The sequence below is a fragment of the Podarcis bocagei genome, assembly GCF_964188305.1.
Source record: "Podarcis bocagei genome assembly, chromosome: 6".
Lineage (NCBI taxonomy): Eukaryota > Metazoa > Chordata > Lepidosauria > Squamata > Lacertidae > Podarcis > Podarcis bocagei.
Genome location: NC_138130.1, coordinates 100,481,640 through 100,502,380, shown reverse-complemented (window position 1 = coordinate 100,502,380; position 20,741 = coordinate 100,481,640). Strand labels below are relative to the sequence as shown.

General features: G+C 46.3%; 1 protein-coding gene across 1 annotated transcript in view; it reads right to left on the bottom strand.

The window, feature by feature from the left end:
- The window catches only part of MAP6 (microtubule associated protein 6), a 55,846-nt gene that overhangs the window by 16,418 nt on the left and 18,687 nt on the right, over positions 1–20,741 (bottom strand). The window contains exon 2 of the mRNA XM_081197414.1: positions 1,274–1,487. Coding sequence (XP_081053540.1) covers positions 1,274–1,487 — 214 coding nt within the window. The remainder of the gene's footprint in view (positions 1–1,273; positions 1,488–20,741) is intronic.

The window sequence follows — 20,741 nt, the reverse complement described above, 5'->3', positions numbered from 1 at the left end:
TATTTGAAACCCTCTGTTTAGCTGGGGAAAGGCTGATGCAATGCTCCCACTATGGTGAATTAGACTGCTGTGGCCAGCTGGCAGAAATTCAAGAAGAAAAATGGGCCCAGGCCAGTTTTAAAGGTTGCGGATTCCTTAGGGTGATGGTGGTTAACCTAAGCAGTAAAAAACAGAGCCTAGGACTTGCCGATCAGAAGGTTGGCGGCTTGAATCCCCGCAATGGGGTGAGCTCCCGTTGCTCGATCCCTGCTCCTGCCAACCTAGCAGTTTGAAAGCACGTCAAAGTGCAATAGGTACCTCTCCGGCGGGAAGGTTAACGGCGTTTCCGTGCGGTGCTCTGGTTTGCCAGAAGCGGCTTAGTCATGCTGGCCACATGACCTGGAAGCTGTACGCCGGCTCCCTCAGCCAATAAAGCGAGATGAGCGCCGCAACCCCAGAGTCGGCCACGACTGGACCTAACGGTCAGGGGTCCCTTTACCTTTATATCTGCGGTGCCGGATATCAGTTCTGCACATGCCCAGATGCTGAAAATTGCGCCTGCATGCGGGCATGTGCAGAAGCAATTTCCGGCACTGCGGACATGCGCAGACGCGATTTCCGGCATCTGGGCATGCGCAGAAGCGATTTCCAGAGCAGCGGAAGAGAGTCCCCACGCTGTGCTGTGCCGGTTTAGTGCAGCACGCAGGGACGTTCCAAGAGGGCAGCTTGGTTTGGGGGTGGCTCGGGGGCCAGTTAAACGGCCTCCATGGGCCGCTTCCGGCCCATGGGCCACAGGTTGGCTTACATCAAATCATGTATAGATTTGTAGTGAACAAATGAGGGCACACAGATATACTAGGGGTTATTATAGGCCCTGAAAACAAAACAAAAACCCCAAGCCCTGAAGCTTTTGCAACAGTGGGAGCCTGATCTGACGGTTCCTAGTCACTGTCGAATCTGGTTTGTGGGCCAAAATGAAACTGAAGTCAAATCATAGAGCAGTCCAAGGAGCTGAGAACTTCTGAACTAGCCAACCAACTGGACAGGATGTTGGTGGGATGCGCGGGGAAGTCGTCAATCCTGCTGACCCCGCAGAGACTCCCCCCCTCCCCAAATTTGCCACAGAGCAGGGAGGGAGAACCCCCCCTCCAGATGACGCTGGACTCCAACTCCCATCAGCCCCAGCCAGCGTGCGAGGAAGCAGCGTACAAAAGTATGAAATGAATGAATGTTTTGTTTCGGCGGGGAAGTATCCCACAGAGGAGCCGTACTGCCCGTCTCCCGTCTCCCTTACCTTTGCGATTTCCTTGTAGGGCTCGCTGTACAGGCTCCGTATCCTCCGATGTTCGAGGAATTTGTTATCCGAAGGGCCGGGCTTTGCCCCTTCGACAGTGAACTGGGTGCTGTAGCTCGTTTTGTGGTTCATCTTCCCCTCCGGAAACTTGTACTGGGGCTTGACCTTGATGGCTTTCACCGGCTTGACGTCTGTCCAGGGTTGGAATTCATTTCTGAGCGAAAGGGGGAGAGCTTGAGTGAGAAGCAGGGAATCAAAAGGCTGGCCAGAACAACTAAGAAATAGAATGGCTTCAGCAGCTTTCTATTTGTACGCACCATTATGCTGGACAGTGTCATTTGTTTAATTGACACCGAAAGTGTTTAACCTTAGATCTGGTGGCAAAGGTATTCGGTTGCAAATGCGCCATCTTGGAAGGGTGCTGGCTACGTCTTTGCTCTCAGGCTCTGTGGGAGTGAGATGCTACCCATAACCTAAGATGCTGCACAGCCTAAGGGGCTGAAATGCAGGCAAAATGGAGCCCGTGTGAGAGAGAGCTTTGTTAGTCAGCTCTGATTATAAGTTTCTTTTATTTCTAAGAAGACGGGCCTGTGTTTGACTTGCACAAGATGAAATTATGGAAAATCAATTAAAAAATAATTAGCACACAAAAAAGATATTGTATGGAATTATTTGGATGTATCTTTGATTCTATCATTCTGTTTTTGAAGCAAGTTCTGCAAGTAAAGTTTCAACAATCTAATGGGTCTAGACCAGTGTTTCTCAACCTGTGGGTCCCCAGACGTTGTTGGACTACAACTCCCATCATTCCTAGCCAGCATGACAAGTGGTCAGGGATAATGGGAGCTGTAGTCCAACAACATCTGGGGACCCACAGGTTGAGAACCACTGGTCTAGACAATGTTTCGCTCCAAAAGGAGCAAGTCTTTATGCATCTGGTGACTTCACGCTGAGCAATATTAATATCTGCGATAGACACAGAGGGCTCCCCCACCCTCTACCCAAGGGTTTGGGGGAAGAGGCTGTTGCCATGTCAGGTTGCCTGGTCTTTCAAAACTCAAGAACCAGAGCTGGAGGCTACAGAGTGATCAAGGGCTGGAGCTTAGTATCACTTGGTAGGGGAATAAGGTGGTCCTGGGCAGGTCCAAAAGAAGATCCTGGTTTAGATCTGTTAGATCAAGGGTGGACCACTGAACCTGGAAGACAGGAAATTGCCTTGTACTGAGTCTGACCATTGGTCCATTTACCTCAGTGATGTCAGCACTGACTGGCAGCAGCTCTCCAGGATTTCAGGCAGAGGAGATGCTGAGATGAAACTTGACAACCTTCTGCACAAAAAGAAGGTGTTTCCCCATCTCCAGTCAGTACGTCTGTCTCATGCTTGTGGGGTTCAGTGGCACTGTCAAACTTTGAGGCCACTGACAGTGGAACCTCGGTGGTCGAAGGCTTCGGAAGTCGAACGTTTCAACTTTCGAACACTGACAACCTGGAAGCAAATTCTTCCGTTTTTTTCAAACGCGCTTCAGAAGTTGAACAGCTTCTGAGGCACATTTCTCATTTTTTTCCAATGGATTTTGCCAGCCGCCTTAGTTGTCGAACGTTTCGGAAGTCAAACGGAACGGATTATGTTCGACAACTGAGGTTCCACTGTATAAGTTTTCCCCCTCTGTTTGGGGGAGTTTTATTTGTTTGGGTGATTTGTGCAGCCTCTCTGGAAGCCTCCCCCCTTTTTGGGGGTAAAGTCATTTAAATAAATAAATGTATGATGATTAGACACCATTCCATACATGTTTTTGTTTGTGGTACTGCATGCCCGCCCGTGGAATAAGAGAGTTCAGTAATAATCTCTGAATTGGGTTTTCTGTGCATCCTAGTTCCAATCTACAGCAGAATGCGTTTTGCTTTTCATATGTTTCAAAGTGTTGTTCTTTTAAAATAAAAACTGAGATTTCCCAAGTTTGGGAATGTCACAGTCCTATTGTTTTTTTCCTGTTCTTTTAGATGCAGCCATCTTGTGCTATGCCACACCCCTAGGGCAGCCATTTTGTGTTATGTCATGACCCGTTGACAACCATTTTGGCCCCCATAGGAGCCATTTTGTGACTGGTGTCCATGACCACATCCTCAGAAGACCTCACAAGGTCAGCGAGCTTTTCCGCAGCCCAACACGCTCAAGGGCTGTGTGCCTTTGGTATTCATACTCCGAACAGTCACTTATTTCATGAGTTTATAACAGCCGGAACCAGTAAGCTGGCCAGAAATTTAGGGGACGCTGGGGAATATTCACATCCTCGTTTTTGTGGGGCAGGGAGCAGAATCCACTGACTCAACGTGATATGGATAAAATGGATAAAATGAAGTCCCTGGAGACTGAAATGTGGAACAAGGAGACTTGATTCAACACTACAGCCGAGCTCAAAATGGCTGCTGTCCGTGGTTCCATTCTTCGCTGGTGTTCCCCCAAAATGTTGTCCTCCATGCACCCGTTCCCCAAACACTTTGGTTCCTGCTACTATAATGAAGGAGGCATGTTTTTCTATTTTACTGTTTTTTTGCGTATTAGCATTGTTGTCTGTTTTGTAATTTCAGGGTTCATAGGGCTTTTAAATCATCATCATCATTAGTAGTAGTGGTAGTAGTATGCCAGCTTAGAGGAATTTTTTTTTTTTAAGGTGAGCTTTCTGAACAAGAAAATAAACACCCATAAACTTCATATGAGCATACAAAGAGCCGCCTGGATCATAGCTGTCAACGTTTCCCTTTTTTTAAAAGGGAAATTCCCTTATTCCAAATAGGATTCCTCGCAAGAAAAGGGAAAAGTTGTCAGCTATGGCCTGGATAAGGCCAAAGACCCATCTAGTCACACCTGTTCTCACATATCCCTTCAAATTCATAATATTTTTGTTTACTGTACCATAACTTTAATGTAGTTCTATTTATATCTAAAACTTTCAACTCTTCCCTCTTTTGGTCTAATTTTTCCTTATCCTTCTTTTGCTTAGACATCCTAAATTTCTCCTCCAATATCCTGACCTCCTCTTCTACCTCCCTAATCCTTCTATCTTTCCCTTTTTTAAAAAACACTGACAAGCTCTGAATACATTCTCCCCTAATGACTGCTTTCATTGCTTCCCATTTTGTTGTTAATGGGAGATCCGGGTCTTTATTTTCCTCAAAATACCTTTTGAGCACTATTTTTATTTTAACCTTACTCTGTTCATCAGCTACCAACCAAGGGTTAAACCTCCAAAAATAGGACGTATTAATATGACCTATTTGAAGGATGGCAGATACAGGGGCATGGTCAGTGATCTTAATCATTCCGATATTCATTCCCTTCACCCATGCCCTAGCCTCTTGCAATATTAAAATACCAACAGGATTTGAACACAAGACCCCTCTCCTCTCCTGCAGCTTCCAGGAACTGGTACCCGGATTCTGACAGGTGATGGGCTCAATATAAACAGCTGCACAACTCTACTGGTACTAACAGTTATAGCTCAGGAGCACAGTTCAGGGGAAGTTGGCTTTCTGTTCTCTATATCTCCCCATCCTCCTAAAACAAACTTTCCAAAGTGGGAGATAACTGTCACTCTCAAACGGGGGGGGGGGGCACTATCCTTGGGTGTGATTGGGCAGGGGGGTGTTGAATAAAAATAAGGGGCACTGGAAGCATAAAGAAGAGAAGAAAATTTTTTAAATTAGCTAAAATGTATAAGACAAATAATAAATGTTGGAAATGTAAAGAAAAAGAAGGAACATCTTATCATATGTGGTGGGAATGTAAAAAAGTAAAGAACTGGGAAATGATATATAATGAGATGAAAAAGATGTTGAAATATACATTTTTTTAAAAACCAGAAGCATTTTTACTTGGTATTATAGGTCAGGACATTAATAGGCAAGATGTTAAATTGTTTTTATATGCAACAACTGCGGCAAGAGTATTGTTAGCCCAGAAATGGAAACAAGAAGAAATTCCGACGAAAGAAGAATGGCAGATGAAATTAATGGACTATGCAGAATTGGACAAAATGACAGGAAGGATTTGAAACCTGCAGGACCAGAGATTTACAGAAGATTGGAAGAAGTATAGGAATTACTTGAAGAGCAACTGTAATCAACAAATTACGCTAGTAGGACTGCAAGAAGTTTTGTAAGGAGAAATAAGAAGTGTTACAAAGTAGAAAAAGATAGAGATATTTGTTATGAGTTTGAAATGTAACAGGGAAGATAAGAAATGCATACTGAGAGACAAGATTGGAAAATTTTCAGACAGGATTGATGAAAGTCAAAAATTTGAATAAGATGTAAAAGTATGTTTAATTACTGTTGAAAATTATGTTTTAAAAACTAATAAAAATTATATATATAAAAAAGAAGAAAATTTTGAAAAACCGTTCACATATGTTCCATGTGTTGTGTAATGACGCTTAGCAATGCAACATCAAAGCTGCGGCGAGCGCTTTATTTTCCAAATAAACTCGCAAAACTTTCTGTGTGTAATGTGAATACAGGGGTACCTCTGGTTGCGGACGGGATCCGTTCCGGAGGCCCGATCGCAACATGAAAATAGCGCAACCCACAGCGGCGCATCTGCGCACGCGCGGGTTGCGATTCGCCACTTCTGCGCATGCGGTCATTTTGCGCTTCTGCGCATGCGCAAGCGGCGAAACCCGGAAGTAACCCTTTCCAGTACTTCCGGGTCACCGCGGGACGTAACCTGAAAGAACGTAACCTGAAGCAAATGTAACATGAGGTATGACTGTATCACTATGGTTGATTTTAATAAATCATTTTATGATTTCAAGCTTCAAGGTGTCTCATTTACAACAACAGCTTTCTTTACTGTGTTTCAGGACACAGGTAGAAAGAAAGATACAGTGGTACCTCAGGTTAAGTACTTAATTCGTTCCGGAGGTCTGTACTTAACCTGAAAGTGTTCTTAACCTGAAGCACCACTTTAGCTAATGGGGCCTCCCACTGCGGCTGTACAATTTCTGTTCTCATCCTGAAGCAAAGTTCTTAACCTGAAGCACTGTTTCTGGGTTAGCGGAGTCTGTAACCTGAAGCGTATGTAACCCGAGGTACCACTGTACACAAAAGAATGCAAATTTATCTCTGCATCTTTGTTTTTTGTTTTTTTTGCTTAAAGAAGGTAGATGGGGTGTGCGTGTGTGCTGAGTAAATCTTTCCCCCCTGAAAAGTAGGGTGGTAGGCCAAATAAGTTCAGGAACCCCTGTTCTAAAATAGCAATGAGAGGTAGGGTGTGTTGCTGTCAAACATCTCTGAGTTTCCACCATCCTCAATGGAAAATAATCAATGAGAGTTGATGGTGGACTGACCAATAAGGTCTGCTTTAGTCCCCTCTCCCCTTTTCAGGATGATCAATCCACTTTGCAATCCATTTGAGCGACAGCAGGCCGTGATGCTGCGTCCTTACTCCAGGGCAGAAACACACCCATTAATTAAAACCTAGCCGGTCGTTAATATTCAGCGCACACCCCAGGCTAGCGGCAAACTGCTTGCGAAGACCACACCGCAAACACCACAAGCAGCCAATGTGTGTCTGCACGCATATGATTTCCCCCCTTGCATTAACAGCATCCCAGAAGGGAGATTTGCATGTAGATCAGGGCTCCACTCAGTGGATTGAGATCTGATTGCAGAACAGGTCGTTTCTAACAAGGAACTTTGGTCCAGACCAGCCTTTCCTCAACTTGGTGCCTCCAGATGGCTTTGCTGGCTGGGACCGATGAGGGTTGTAATAAGGACAAATTCGGCGTTCTGAGCGCAATGCAAAGTTTCGGTGCAGACCTTTAAAGCCCTAAACGGCCCTATATACCTGAAGGAGCGTCTCCACCCTTGTTGTTCAGTGCAGACACTGAGGTCCAGCTCCGAGGGCCTTCTGGCGGTTCCCTCACTGCGAGAATTGAGGTTACAGGGAACCAGGCAGAGGGCCTTCTTGGTAGTGGCACCCAGTTTGTGGAATGCCCTCCCATCAGAAGTTAAACAGATATACAGCTATACGATTCTTAAAAGACACCAGGGAAGTTTTTAGTGTGTGGTGTTGTATTGTGCTTTTACCATTTTTTTGTTGGGAGCCGCCCAGAGAGACTGGGGCAACCCAGTCAGATGATATTATTATTATTACTATTATTATTACTGTACTACTACAGTGGTACCTTGGTTCTCAAACGTCTCCATTGACGAATGTTTCAGAAACCAAACGCTGAAAACCCAGCCCTTTACGCCTCAGTTTTCGAACATTTGGGAACTCAAGCCATCTTCCAGAACGGATTATGTTTGAAAACCGAGGTACCACTATATTATTATTATTATTATTATTATTATTATTATTATTATTATTATGGCTATTGATGGCTACTTGTAGGGCCGGATTTAGGTCTGATGAGGCCCTAAGCTACTGAAGGTAATGGGGCCCTTTATATGTCCAGCTGCCCTTTGTCAACTACACATTGTTGCTGTTTTTTGTGTTGAATATATGCTATATGACAATTTATGGACCTAATACAGTGGTGCCCCGCAAGACGAAATTAATTCGTTCCGCAATTTTTGTTGTCTAGCGAATTTTTCGTCTTGCGAAGCACGAAATCCCATAGGAATGCATTGAAAATCAATTAATGCGTTCCTATGGTCAAAAAAAGTCCAAACAAAGCCAAATTTGGTACAACAACAGTTTATTAACTGCTCTTTAAAGTCACACATACTGTAAAGAGCAGTTCAAAAATTGAAGGGAAAATAAATTAACTTTATAAACAAAACATGTCTTTGTTTTTAGACAAAGGAAACAAAGCCGCGAGACGTTTTTGTCTTGCGAAGCAAGCCCTTAGGGAAATTTCGTCTTGCGAGGCAAATCGCGAACGGAAAAACCTTTCGTCTAGCGAGTTTTTTGTCTTGCGAGGCATTCCTCTTGCGGGGCACTACTGTAGGTATCTCAAGCCATTTGCACATAACAAAATAACCAGTCCATGCAGAATGCAGGCACCCTGTATATAGAAATGAGCAAATCAGTGATATTTTCGGGAGCAGGCTAGCAGACGGGGCCCATGACTTACATCATAGGAGCCTACACAACACAAAACATTTTATTTGTTTTTTAACTTATATTTTGGAAATGTACATCCAGGTTTTCCCCCCTCTAATTTTTTGGGAGGCCCCCAAGAGAGTGGGGCCCTAAGCTATAGCTTGTTTAGCTTATACAGTGGTACCTCGGGTTACAGATGCTTCAGGTTACAGACGCTTCAGGTTACAGACTCCGCTAACCCAGAAATAGTACCTCGGGTTAAGAACTTTGCTTCAGGATGAGAACAGAAATCATGCTCCGGTGGCGCAGCAGCAGCGGGAGGCCCCATTAGCTAAAGTGGTACCTCAGGCTAAGAACAGTTTCAGGTTAAGAACGGACCTCCAGAACGAATTAAGTTCTTAACCAGAGGTAGCACTGTACGTAAATCTGGCACAGTGGGAAGCAGAAATGCTTCTGAACATCAGTTGCTGGAAACAGGAAGAGATGAAAGGGCTCATGGGGTTCAATCTGGCTTGCAGATTTCCCACGGCCATCTAGTTGACCCCTTGCCTTTCCGAGACTGAAACCCTCCAGCTGTCACTCCTACCGTCTTAAGAGCATCAGAAGTTCTGACAGCGGCCAACTGGATGCTTGTGATGAAGCCCAAAAGCAGAACTAGGAGCAACTCTCCCCTCCAGTGGTTTCCAGCAACTGTTGTTCAGAATCATTGGAAGGGACCACCTGTTAGAATTCCTGCTCCGTGATTGCAGTCATGGGGTTGTTGTCTTTCACATGACATGATATGTTTTGACTCCGCAGAGTGGGAAGTGATGGAGACAGGAAGTTTGTGTGACTGTGTTCTGTGAAGTGGGACTATTGTCCTCTGTTCTTTTTCTCTTTGCTGTCTGCTGCTAGAGAGAGAGGGAGCCATGTTGCAGTGCTCCGGGTGTGTTCATATGAAATAAAGTAGATTAGCCAAAATGCTGAGTTGCTGAGGTCTGTTACGCAAGCTGCGATGACTCTGCGGATCCCTAAGTGTGCCGGTGTCGGTGGGCATCGGTAGCTGTGATGATCGGGCTGAAGAAAGCTTTTGAAGCTCCCGAACGAAAGTCCAGGAAGAAGAAGAAGAGTTTGGATTTGATATCCCGCTTTATCGCTACCTGAAGGAGTCTCAACGTGGCTAACAATCTCCTTTCCCTTCCTCCCCCACAACAAACACTCTGTGAGGTGAGTGGGGCTGAGAGACTTCAGAGAAGTGTGACTGGCCCAAGGTCACCCAGCAGCTGCATGTGGAGGAGCGGGGAAGCGAACTCGGTTCACCAGATTATGAGTCCACTGCTCTTAGCCACTACACCACACTGGCATGTGTCTCTGCCAGGGTCCTACTCGGGTGTAGGCTGAACTCCTGACACCACAAGGATCATCTAGTCCAAACCCCTGCAATGCAGGAAATGTTTGTCCAGTGTGAGGCTCGAACCCACAACCCAGAGATTAAGAGTCTTGTGCTCTAACGGATGGAGCTATCCAGTTTATCCAAGCAATGTGTTCTCCAGCCACAAAGACAAGAGCATCACCTTCATGCCTGACAGCCATCGATACCTCTCACCTCATCCATGAATTTGTCTAATCCCCTTTCAAAGCCATGTAGGTTGGCGGCCATCCCTCTTGTGGCAAGGAGTTCCGTAGTTCAACTATGTGCTGCTTTTTCTCTCTGTCCCAAATCTTCCAACATTCTGGACTAGATGCATTCGGGATGCCGGACTAGATGGGCCATTGGCCCTGATCCTGCGGGCTCGTTTCATCTTCTTGCAGGAAGCCAGAGGCATTGATTGATGTTCCCTTGGTAGCAGAACACTGAACCTTTTAGTCTGAGAGTGGAAGGCAATTCTGAATGTGTTCTTCCTTGAAACCCCCCGAGTCCAGTAGCCACTTTTCCTACTTGCCTGGCCCTAATGCAAAGATGAGGAGGGGGACCTCCAGGCAGGCACGGAAAGAGACACGCCACCCAGTGCGCCTTCATTAAAAAGCTCTGCCTCGTGCGCATCACCGAGACAAAAGGCACATGAATAATGTAACGTGCAGGAGCTAAGAATAAGCGCAAGCCGTACGGAGCTCTATAACTGGTTTGGGGCCTGGCACGCGAGTCTCGTTTCGCTGTAGTTTTTCTTTTAAATTTATTTAATCATTTTTTCGATACAAACAACAACCGCAAAAGACACACACAACAAAAGCCATAATAACACAGTTTGACAATTCAGATCTGAATACACTGATATACCTATGACTACACCTTTTTAACAATCTTTTCCCACCTCTCTCTCCTCCCCCCCCACTGTCCGCCTTTTCGCTTAAATATTCATTCCAGATTTCTCCAGATTTCTCCATTCTTAATTTGCGTCAACATGCCATTCATTCATATGTAGCTAATCTGTCCATATTATCAATCTGTGTGCTCAATGAAATCTTTTTGCGGCTCTTCCGATTCATCAAAACAAGTTTTTTTGCTTCTAATATAGCATGGTACATCCATTTTTTCCCTGTTTCACTGTAGTGAAATTAAGGGAGATGACAGCATCGCCGAAGGCAGCCTCGCCCACAGTAGAAGAACCCGGACGATATACCCGCAGCAAGCATGTTCGCTGCAGGCACAGAGGCCAGCATTGCATGCAGCGACCGTCCCCTCTGTACATGCTCGCTGGGTTTGGATCCTGTGGCCCAGGTGTGGGGAACTCTTTGGCCCTCCAGATGTGGATGAGCCACAACTCCCATCACCCCTGGCCATGGGTCATGCTTGCTGGGAGTTGTAGTTCAACAACACCTGAAGAACCCAAGATACCCACACCTGCTCTTGGCAGACACAAATCATGAAGGCGGCCTTTAAGAGAAATGGGTCAGTGGTGGTTCAGTGGCTGGTGGTTCAGACCCACCCAAGGACGGTTGTGGGCATGGGGGTTGGTCTAGATGACCCTCAGGTGCCTCCCAGCTCTGCAATGCTATGATGCTATGATTCTATTGGGACGTGGGTGGTGCTGTGGGTTAAACCACATAGCCTAGGACTTGCTGATCAGAAGGTCGGTGGTTCGAATCCCCGTGACGGGGTGAGCTCCCGTTGCTCGGTCCCTGCTCCTGCCAACCTAGCAGTTCAAAAGCATGTCCAAGTGCAAGTAGATAAATAGGTACCGCTCCAGCGGGAAGGTAAACGGCATTTCCCTGTGCTGCTCTGGTTCGCCAGAAGCGGCTTAGTCATGCTGGCCACATGACCCGGAAGCTGTATGCCGGCTCCCTCGGCCAATAAAGCGAGATGAGCACTGCAACCCCAGAGTTGGCCACGACTGAACCTAATGGTCAGGGATCCCTTTACCTTTACCTTTGCTTCTCCAAATGAGTCAGTACAGCATGTAAAGCATGTAAAGCCATTGCCAAAGCATCCTCCGTAGTAGCCCTCAATAGCCCTCTCCTCCACCGTGAATTTGTCCAACCTTCTTTTAAAACCATCTACATTGGTAGCCATCCTTGCCTACTGTGGCAGGGAGTTCCATAGTTTAACTACGTGCTGCATGAAGAAGTACTCTCTTTTGTCGGTACTGAACCTGCCAATGTTACATTTCTTTGGACATCCATAAGTTCTAGTGGTTTGAAAGAGGGAGAGAAATGTTCTCTGTCTGCTTCCTCCTTTGCATGCATAAATTTACAAACTTCTGTCATGTCCCCTTTCTCTCTTTCCCCAACCTAGTGCCTTCCCCGGCTGTGGCTGATGGGAAGTGTTGTCCAAAACAGCTGGGTTGGGTGAAAGCCAGTGTTAGCCCCTGAACACCGGGAGAGGTAAATAAATTGGCAGCTGTGCCCCCTCAAAAACTCTGGTTGCTATGAAAATCTGAAGCAGTGGTATGTTTGTCGAGTCTCTCCCTGGAAACGAAGGGCGAGAAATGCATCCCAAATAGTTTGGCTCATTCCAGACCACTTAGAAAGCTGGACATTGGCACATGCAGAGTCTAAGATGCTTGGATGACTGGAAAATCCGAAAGCATGAAGGAAAGCAAGCCTGAGTTTCCTGGCCCCTGAATTGGAGATTGCCTGGGACCCTCACCATGGATATCCCCTTGATTTCAATCAGAGAATAAAGATGCGGTGCAAATTTCACTAAGAATAATATATGTTTGATATGTTCCATCTGCAAGATGAACATTTTCAGCTACATGAATCTCCACCAAACCAAAAAGTCCAGCCAACTCCACCACAACTGCTCCCACCAGATTTCCTTTCTCAAACTCCAACTTTCCCCAAGACTCAGAGGTTGGTGCAAAGGCTCCTGGGTTTGGCAGCCGTTTTCGTGTTCCTTCTGCACCATTTTTGCAGTTTCCCCGCTGGTTCGGGGTTGGTTTTGCCGGTTTCATGCCTTTTCCCAGTTTGAACTGATTTAGTTAATTATTTCCTGGCACCACGCATATCGCCGAGGTCTCACACAAGTCAATCACATGGAAGTAGGGATGAACCTGCCCACATGTTTGTATTTGAAAACTACAATCGTGTGGATGAAATAACTTCAGCAAAGCAACTACCTGTTTGCTTGCTGATCTGTTCACTTGACCACTTCCATCTGCAGAACCATTGCAGGAGCCAAATAACGCCCATTCAAGATTTGAAAGAAATTAATCTTTCCTTATGGTAGCAGCCACACTTGGAACTCCCTGCCTATTGATGTCAGGCAGAAACCTTCACTGTACTTTTTTTTGGTGCCTGCTAAAAGCATTCTCCGCCTGCTTTTTGGGAGAAAAGCCATGACAAACCTAGACAGCATCTTAAAAAGCAGAGACATCACCTTGCCGACAAAGGTCTGTCTAGTTAAAGCTATGATTTTCCCAGTAGCGATGTATGGAAGTGAGAGCTGGACCATAAAGAAGGCTGATCGCCGAAGAATTGATGCTTTTGAATTCTGGTGCTGGAGGAGACTCTTGAGAGTCCCATGGACTGCAAGAAGATCAAACCTATACATTCTGAAGGAAATCAGCCCTGAGTGCTCACTGGAAGGACAGATCCTGAAGCTGAGGCTCCAATACTTTGGCCACCTCATGAGAAGAGAAGACTCCCTGGAAAAAACCCTGATGTTGGGAAAGATGGAGGGCACAAGGAGAAGGGGATGACAGAGGACGAGATGGTTGGATTGTGTTCTTGAAGCTACCAGCATGAGTTTGACCAAACTGCGGGAGGAAGTGGAAGACAGAAGTGCCTGGCGTGCTCTGGTCCAGGGGGTCACGAAGAGTCGGACACGACTGAACAACAACAACAAAAGCATTCTCATTTAGGAAAGCCTATCCAGCTATGCTGCCATGTCTTTTAATGTGATTTCTAGCTAATTGCAGATTTGGATTCTTTTCGAATGTCTTAAGTTAGTTGTTTGTAAGTGGGTTGTTTTAAGCCAATAATTTCATTGTTTCATCCTTTCTGTCTTGCGCAAAAAGTGGTGGCCCCTCCCAGCTCTCACCTGGGAGCTTTCCCTCCTCCTCCCAGTGTCTCACCCTGCAGGAGGCGGTCTTCCCTTCTCCGCTTCTCAGGGTCCTTATACCACCTTCATGGGTATGTAATCCTTGGACCCTGATAACAGGCCAGAGCAGAGAACACCAAAGGAAAACAAAAAAGAAGAGAAAGGAGAAAGGAGATAGAAGGAAATAACAGAAGAAAGAAAGAAAGAAAGAAAGAAAGAAAGAAAGAAAGAAAGAAAGAAAGAAAGAAAGAAAGAAAACAAGGACTTTTCCTTTTTCATCTATCAGTTAAATAAAAGAAATTACCGGTATTCATTCCCTCTAGGATGACATCCAGCTATTCTACTTTCCGTTAAGCAATATTTCCCCAATCTTCAGACCCAAATGTCTGAAATTGTTTTTAACGGATAATTCCATTGTTCTATTCTTTTTGTCAATGGGTGGTATATAATTTTTTTCCTTCCAATATTTTTTATTATTTTCTTTACATTACATATTCTTTCTTATCATAGTAAAGGTAAAGGGACCCCTGACCATTAGGTCCAGTCGTGGCCGACTCTGGGGTTGTGGCGCTCATCTCACTTTATTGGCCGAGGGAGCCGGCATACAGCTTCCGGGTCGTGTGGCCAGCATGACTGAGCTGCTTCTGGCGAACCAGAGCAGTGCACGGAAACACTGTTTACCTTCCCGCTGAAGCAGTACCTATTTATCTACTTGCACTTTGACGTGCTTTCGAGTTGCTAGGTTGGCAGGAGCAGGGACCGAGCAACGGGAGCTCACCCCGTCGTGGGGATTCGAACCGCCGACCTTCTGATTGGCAAGTCCTAGGCTCTGTGGTTTAACCCACAGCACCACCCGCGTCCCCTTTCTTACCATACATTTATCAATATATAAACCTTTTTGCTCTGCCGAGCTTGTGACCTCCCTTCATCCCTTCAGTTGGTATCCCTTATCAATTTCTTTTTGCGTATTTTAGCATCACATCTTATCTATTTTACATTGTAGGAATTACTTCAATACTGCTAGCGTTTTTAAGTCTTTACAGCTGTCCTTTAAATATTCAATAAATTTACTCCAATTGTCCTGGAATCTCTGCATGGTATATAATTTTTAATGAAACAAATCACTATGAGCACGCTTTCTGAACTTATTCTGGTTGCAGTATATGATGTGATGCAAAATCTGATCTCTTTGAAAAGAAAAGAAAAAATATTGTACATGCACAGACTAGGCTTCGCTGCAGCAATGCCTCAGGAAAGCAAACTTAGGAGCTCTCCGTCGTTTCAACACCATTTTCTACAAACGGATGACCTCTTTTGCAAAAAATAAAAAAAATAACCCTGGAGCCCAGCTTCTCAAACTACTAATTTAGCCCTGCTTCTCCCCATGTCAAGAATCTCTGCAAACATCAGGGCCACCCCCAAAGGTCTCAGGGGAGTCTGCAAGGCAGGCAGAGAGCCTCGAAGCAGATGGCGAGATTGAGAGTCATCTTTTCTTTGTTTAATTAGCCATCCACTATAAAAGGACTCTGTGACTGAAGTGGAGGCAGCAGTTGACAGGCTTTTGCTGTGTCACAGGTGGTGTTTGTAGGAAAGCCATCATTAAAAGAGGGGGAGGGGGGAAATCAGTGTCAACCATCACATTCTAGATAATGTGCAACGAAGCTTCGCAGACACTCTGCTTAAAATTTAATGCGTGCCACGGTTTAGTCCTTGCGGCTTAGTCCAAACTAACGCTCCCTTTATTTCTGTTTGATCCTCTCCCGCCCCAGGGGGAAAAACAGCCTTTGCATGTCTCCTGAATATGCACAAGTCCTTATCAGGTTCCCCGTTCATAACACTAAGGGGGGCATCTAATACACTCGACGCTGTTAGTAGGCGCAGCAAAAGTTTCCCTTCTTTCCTCCGCCTGAATGTGCCCCACAGTTCTGCTCTGGAGGAGTAGGAGAACCCCCAGAACAGATTTAGGGGATGGAGATGGGGAGAACATGCAAGACGAACAGTCATTAAGCAGCCTGGTAGTCATTCTGGACTCACAGCTGTCCATGGAGGCACAGGTTAATTCTGTGTCCAGGGCAGCTGTTTATCAGCTCCATCTGGTACGCAGGATGAGACCCTCCCTGCCCACAGACTGTCTCGCCAGAGTGGTGCATGCTCTAGTTATCTCCCGCTTGGACTACTGCAATGCGCTCTACGTGGGGCTACCTTTGAAGGTGACCCAGAAACTACAACTAATCCAGAATGCGGCAGCTAGACTGGTGACTGGGAGTGGCCGCCGAGACCATGTAACACCGGTCTTGATAGACCTACATTGGCTCCCAGAACGTTTCTGAGCCCAATTCAAAGTGTTGGTGCTGACCTTGAAAGCCCTAAATGGCCTCAGGCCAGTAGACCTGAAGGAGCGTCTCCACCCCCATCGTTCAGCCCGGACATTGAGGTCCAGCTCCGAGGGCCTTCTGGCGGTTCCCTCATTGTGAGAAGTGAGGTTACAGGGAACCAGGCAGAGGGCCTTCTTGGTGGTGGCGCCCACCCTGTGGAACACCCTCCCATCAGATGTCAAGGAAATAAACAACTATCTGACTTTTAGAAGACGTCTGAAGGCAGCCTGTTTAGGGAAGTTTTTAATGTGTGACGCTTTATCGTTTTTTTAATATTCTGTTGGGAGTCACCCAGAGTGGCTGGGGAAACCCGGCCAGATAAGCGGGGTATAAATAATAAATCACTATTATTACTATGGTGATGACGATGATTGCTTTCTCCTGCTCTGGAGAGTAGGAACCAAACCAACATCTTCAAGCTACCAGAAAGGAGGACTAAACATCAGGAATAACCTTCTGAGAGCGACAACAGTTTGACATTGTAATGGACTCCTTTGGAAGGTCGAATGGATTCTCTATCTCTGGATGGTCATCTATCAAGTATGATCTAGTTGAGATTCCTGCACTTCAGGGGGTTGGACTAGATGACCCCTGGGTTCCCTCCCAACTCTACAATTCTGTGATTCTATGGCAGCTCCCTGTGTTATCAATATGATTCCTAATCTGGGGAAGAGGCTCAGTGGAAGAGCAACTGCCTTGTATGCAGGAAGTCCCAGGTTTGATCCCCAGGATCTACAGATATAATTGGGAATCCCTAAAGAGCTGCTGGCAGTCAGTGTTGGCAACACTGATCTAGATGGACCAGTGGCCTGATTCACTGTAAGACAGCTAGCCTAGGTTCCTATGAATTGCAGTGCAAGAAAGGAAGAAAGCACCCATCGCTTGAACCAGAAGCGACGAACCCTTTCTTTGGCCCAAGACCTGTATTCCTCCTTGGCCAAACATTCCTGCCATAAACATCCCCTGATAAAAGGGCCACTTGGAGCTAGCGGTCATCGCCACATTTTGTGGCAGGGAGTTCCACAAGTACGCAGGAATCTCCCCATTGCCGTCTGCTGCAGGAGTGGACCAGCCCAAGATATGCTTGTGGTTGGAGTAAAGGTCAAGATGTTCACATCATTCAACTCAGAGAAGTTGACTGGCGGCGGAATGCTATTTCAGCACTGGACAGCGCCCTCCTGGGGGAGGTAGACTATTGCAGGTGACACAAGGAAGACTCAGTGACCCTTTTCTCCGTATCACCACCCTCACAGGCATGGTTGGTGGGAATGCAGGAGAGGGTCTTCTCCCTTTCTGGAGAAATTCAGAGGCCTCGGTCCTGTATACCTGAAGGAGCGTCTCCAGCCCCATCGTTCTGCCCAGACATTGAGATCCAGTGTCGGGGGCCTTCCGGCAGTTCCATCATTGCGAGAAGTGAGGTTACAGGGAACCAGGCAGAGGGCCTTCTCAGTAGTGGCGCCTGCCCTGTGGAACACCCTCCCTTCAGATGTGAAGGAAATAAGCAGCTATCCTATCTTTAAAAGACATCTGAAGGCAGCCCTGTTCAGGGAAGTTTTTAATATTTAATGCTGTACTGTTTTTAAAATTTGATTGGGAGCCGCCCAGAGTGGCTGGGGAAACTCAGCCAGATGGGCGGGGTATAAATAATAAATTGTTGTTGTTGTTGTTGTTGTTGTTGTTGTTGTTGTTTCCTCCTTTCTGCCCTTCTGCCCGCACCTTTGTTCCAACAGGCCTTAGGGAACTGACTGCCTTTCGTGAAAGAGCTGGTTCTATCTCGCTTTCATTGCAATTATTTGTATGGCTTTAATAGATTAGATAAAATGGTAAAGGTAAAGGACCCCTGACAGTTAAGTCCAGTCACAGACGACTCTGGGGTTGCGGCGCTCATCTCGCTTTCAGGCCGAGGGAGCCGGCGTTTGTCCAAAGACAGTTTTTCCAGGTCATGTGGCAAGCATGACTAAGCCACTTCTGGCAAACCAGAGCAGTGCACGGAAACGCTGTTCACCTTCCCACCGGAGCGGTACCTATTTATCTATTTGCACTTTTTTGGCGTGCTTTCGAACTGCTAGGTTGGCAGGAGCAGGGACTGAGCAACGGGAGCTCAGCCCGTCGCGGGGATTCGAACCGCTGACCTTCTGATCGGCAAGTCCTAGGCTCTGTGGTTTAACCCACAGTACCACCTGTGTCCCATTTTAAGTTAGAGCTTAATAATTATTTCATCATTGATATATTTCTTCTTAATTGTATTTCACTATTAATATACTTCTTAATTTCATTTCAGTTCAACAATTACTTTGATAAAATACATATTTTGTTTTGCGCAAATGGCTTGAGATGCCTATTAGGTCCATAAACTACCATAGAGCATATATTCAACACAAAAAAACAGCCACCATTTGTTGTTGACAAAGGACAGCTAGACATATAACGGGCACCATTACCTTCAGTAGCTTAGGGCCTCATCAAACCTAAATCCGGCCATGTGTGTGTGTGTTTATGTGTGTGTAGGGTTAGGGAACTTGCTGAGCCCACACCCATCCATGCACCGCAAATTTATTGCCAGGTAATTACTTGTCTGCTCCAGTTACTGCGATGTGATGCAGTGGGGAAGAAGAGGAGGGTGTGTGCAGGCTTGCATTATATCACGGACGCTCCACTCCCCTAAAGTGCTTTGCTGGCAAGCACTCTGGGCTCAGGTGTGCAGAGGTCAGCAGAGTAGCTCAGAAAGGGAGGGGGGAAATGGATTTGGCTATAAGCCAAATGAGAGAATGTCGAGCGCAGCTTTTGAAGCGTCCAACCTCTGCTTTGTTAATGTAAGTATAACATAATATATAGCTGGAAAAGGAGATGGTGTTGGACATTCAGAGGAAGAGAGGAGAACTAGCCCCGCTGTACATCGGGGAGGGCTGTGTGGAGAGAGTCTCTTCCTTTAAATTCCTAGGAGGTTATCTCAGTGAAGACCTTACTTGGAAAATAAATACAACCCAGGTGGTTAAGAAAGCCCAACAGAGACTCCATCTCCTCAGAGTATTGCAGAAGAACGATGTCAATCAACATTTGATGATCTCCTTCTACTGGTCCACAATAGAAAGTGCCCTTTCATACTGCATCACGGTGTGGTACGCTAGTTTGACATCAGCTGATAGGAAGTGCCTACAGAGGGTGGTGAATACAGCACAAGATATTATGGGCTGTCCCGTGAAACCGCTGGAGGAAATAGCGGAAGAACGTTGCCTCAGGAGAGTGAGGAAAATTCTCAGGGATGATTCACACCCTGGCCGGCACTTTCTTGATCTCCTGCCCTTGGGCAGAATATATAGAAGCATGATTAGTCGCACCAACAGGGTAAAGAACAGCTTCTATCCATGGGCTGTTAGGCTGCTGAATGAAAAGATAACAACAGGGCGACTGACTTTTGGGTTTGGGGTGTGTGTGTGTGTGTGTGTGTGTGTGTGTGTGTGAGTAAACGAGTGGAATTAAGACTAAGAGAGCTGAGTGGGGGGGGGGGGCTTGTGTAATCTCACTGTATACAAGTTGTACAAGTGACAATAAAGTATTTCAATTCAATAACATAATATATAGCTAGAAAAGATAACAAATGGATTCAGGGGGCCCTTTTCAGGTAGAATCATAGAAGTGTAGAGTTGGTAGGGACCCTGAGACAGGGGCGTACGAAGTGGGGGGCAGAGGGGGCGGGCCGGCCCGGGTGCCACTCTGGGGTGTGTGTGTGAGAGAGAGTGAATGACAAGATGGCCCCTTCCTCCCCCCAGCTGTAGAGCGGCCAAGGGTGTGCGCAGTTAGTATGTGCGCTGCTCGCACAGCGTCCATATGGGCTGCCACGTGGGCGCACTCTGTACGGGATGCCACACATGTGCACTCCGTACGGATGCCGCGCGGGCGCCACTGGGCGGTTTGCCCTGCCCTGCCCCTCGGCGTCCCACCCCAGGTGCCAGAGAGGGTTCCTCTGCCACTGCCCTGAAAGTCATCTAATCCAACCCCTGAAATGGAGGCTTTGTGTCCTTTCCCAACCCCAGTCCTAAGGACCCCAAAACACCTCCTGCCACATTCTCCTCTAAACATCATTTATTCAGCAGATACAGAACGAACATATTCCATTCCTTATCATTCCACTTCCTGCCTTTCTATAGCTTTCTTTTGCAGCAGTTACTGGGTTGTGTTCATTTTCGTTTTCATTATGTATTTTGTGCTTTTATACTGTGGCTTTATGTTGTAATGGCCCTGAGACCTGCAGGTATGGAGCAGTATACAAATTTAATTAATAATTTAATGTTGTTGTTGTAATGGCCCTGAGACCTGCAGGTATAGAGCAGTATACAAATTTAATTAATTTGTTGTTGTCGTTGTTCCTTGGCTACTGAACATGCTCAATCTTCAGTGAGCTGTTTGAAAAACAGTGACTTCTCCCTCTGATTATTATTTTTAAATTTTCCAACTGAGACCTCCTCCTTGCATCTCAGTGGCCCCGGGGGGGGGGGTGGCCCATTGGGGCAAATGCAGCTCTGACCCACTAACCTCATTCTTCGCTCGCCAGTCTTTGCCTGCCTGCCTTCCTTCCTCCTATCT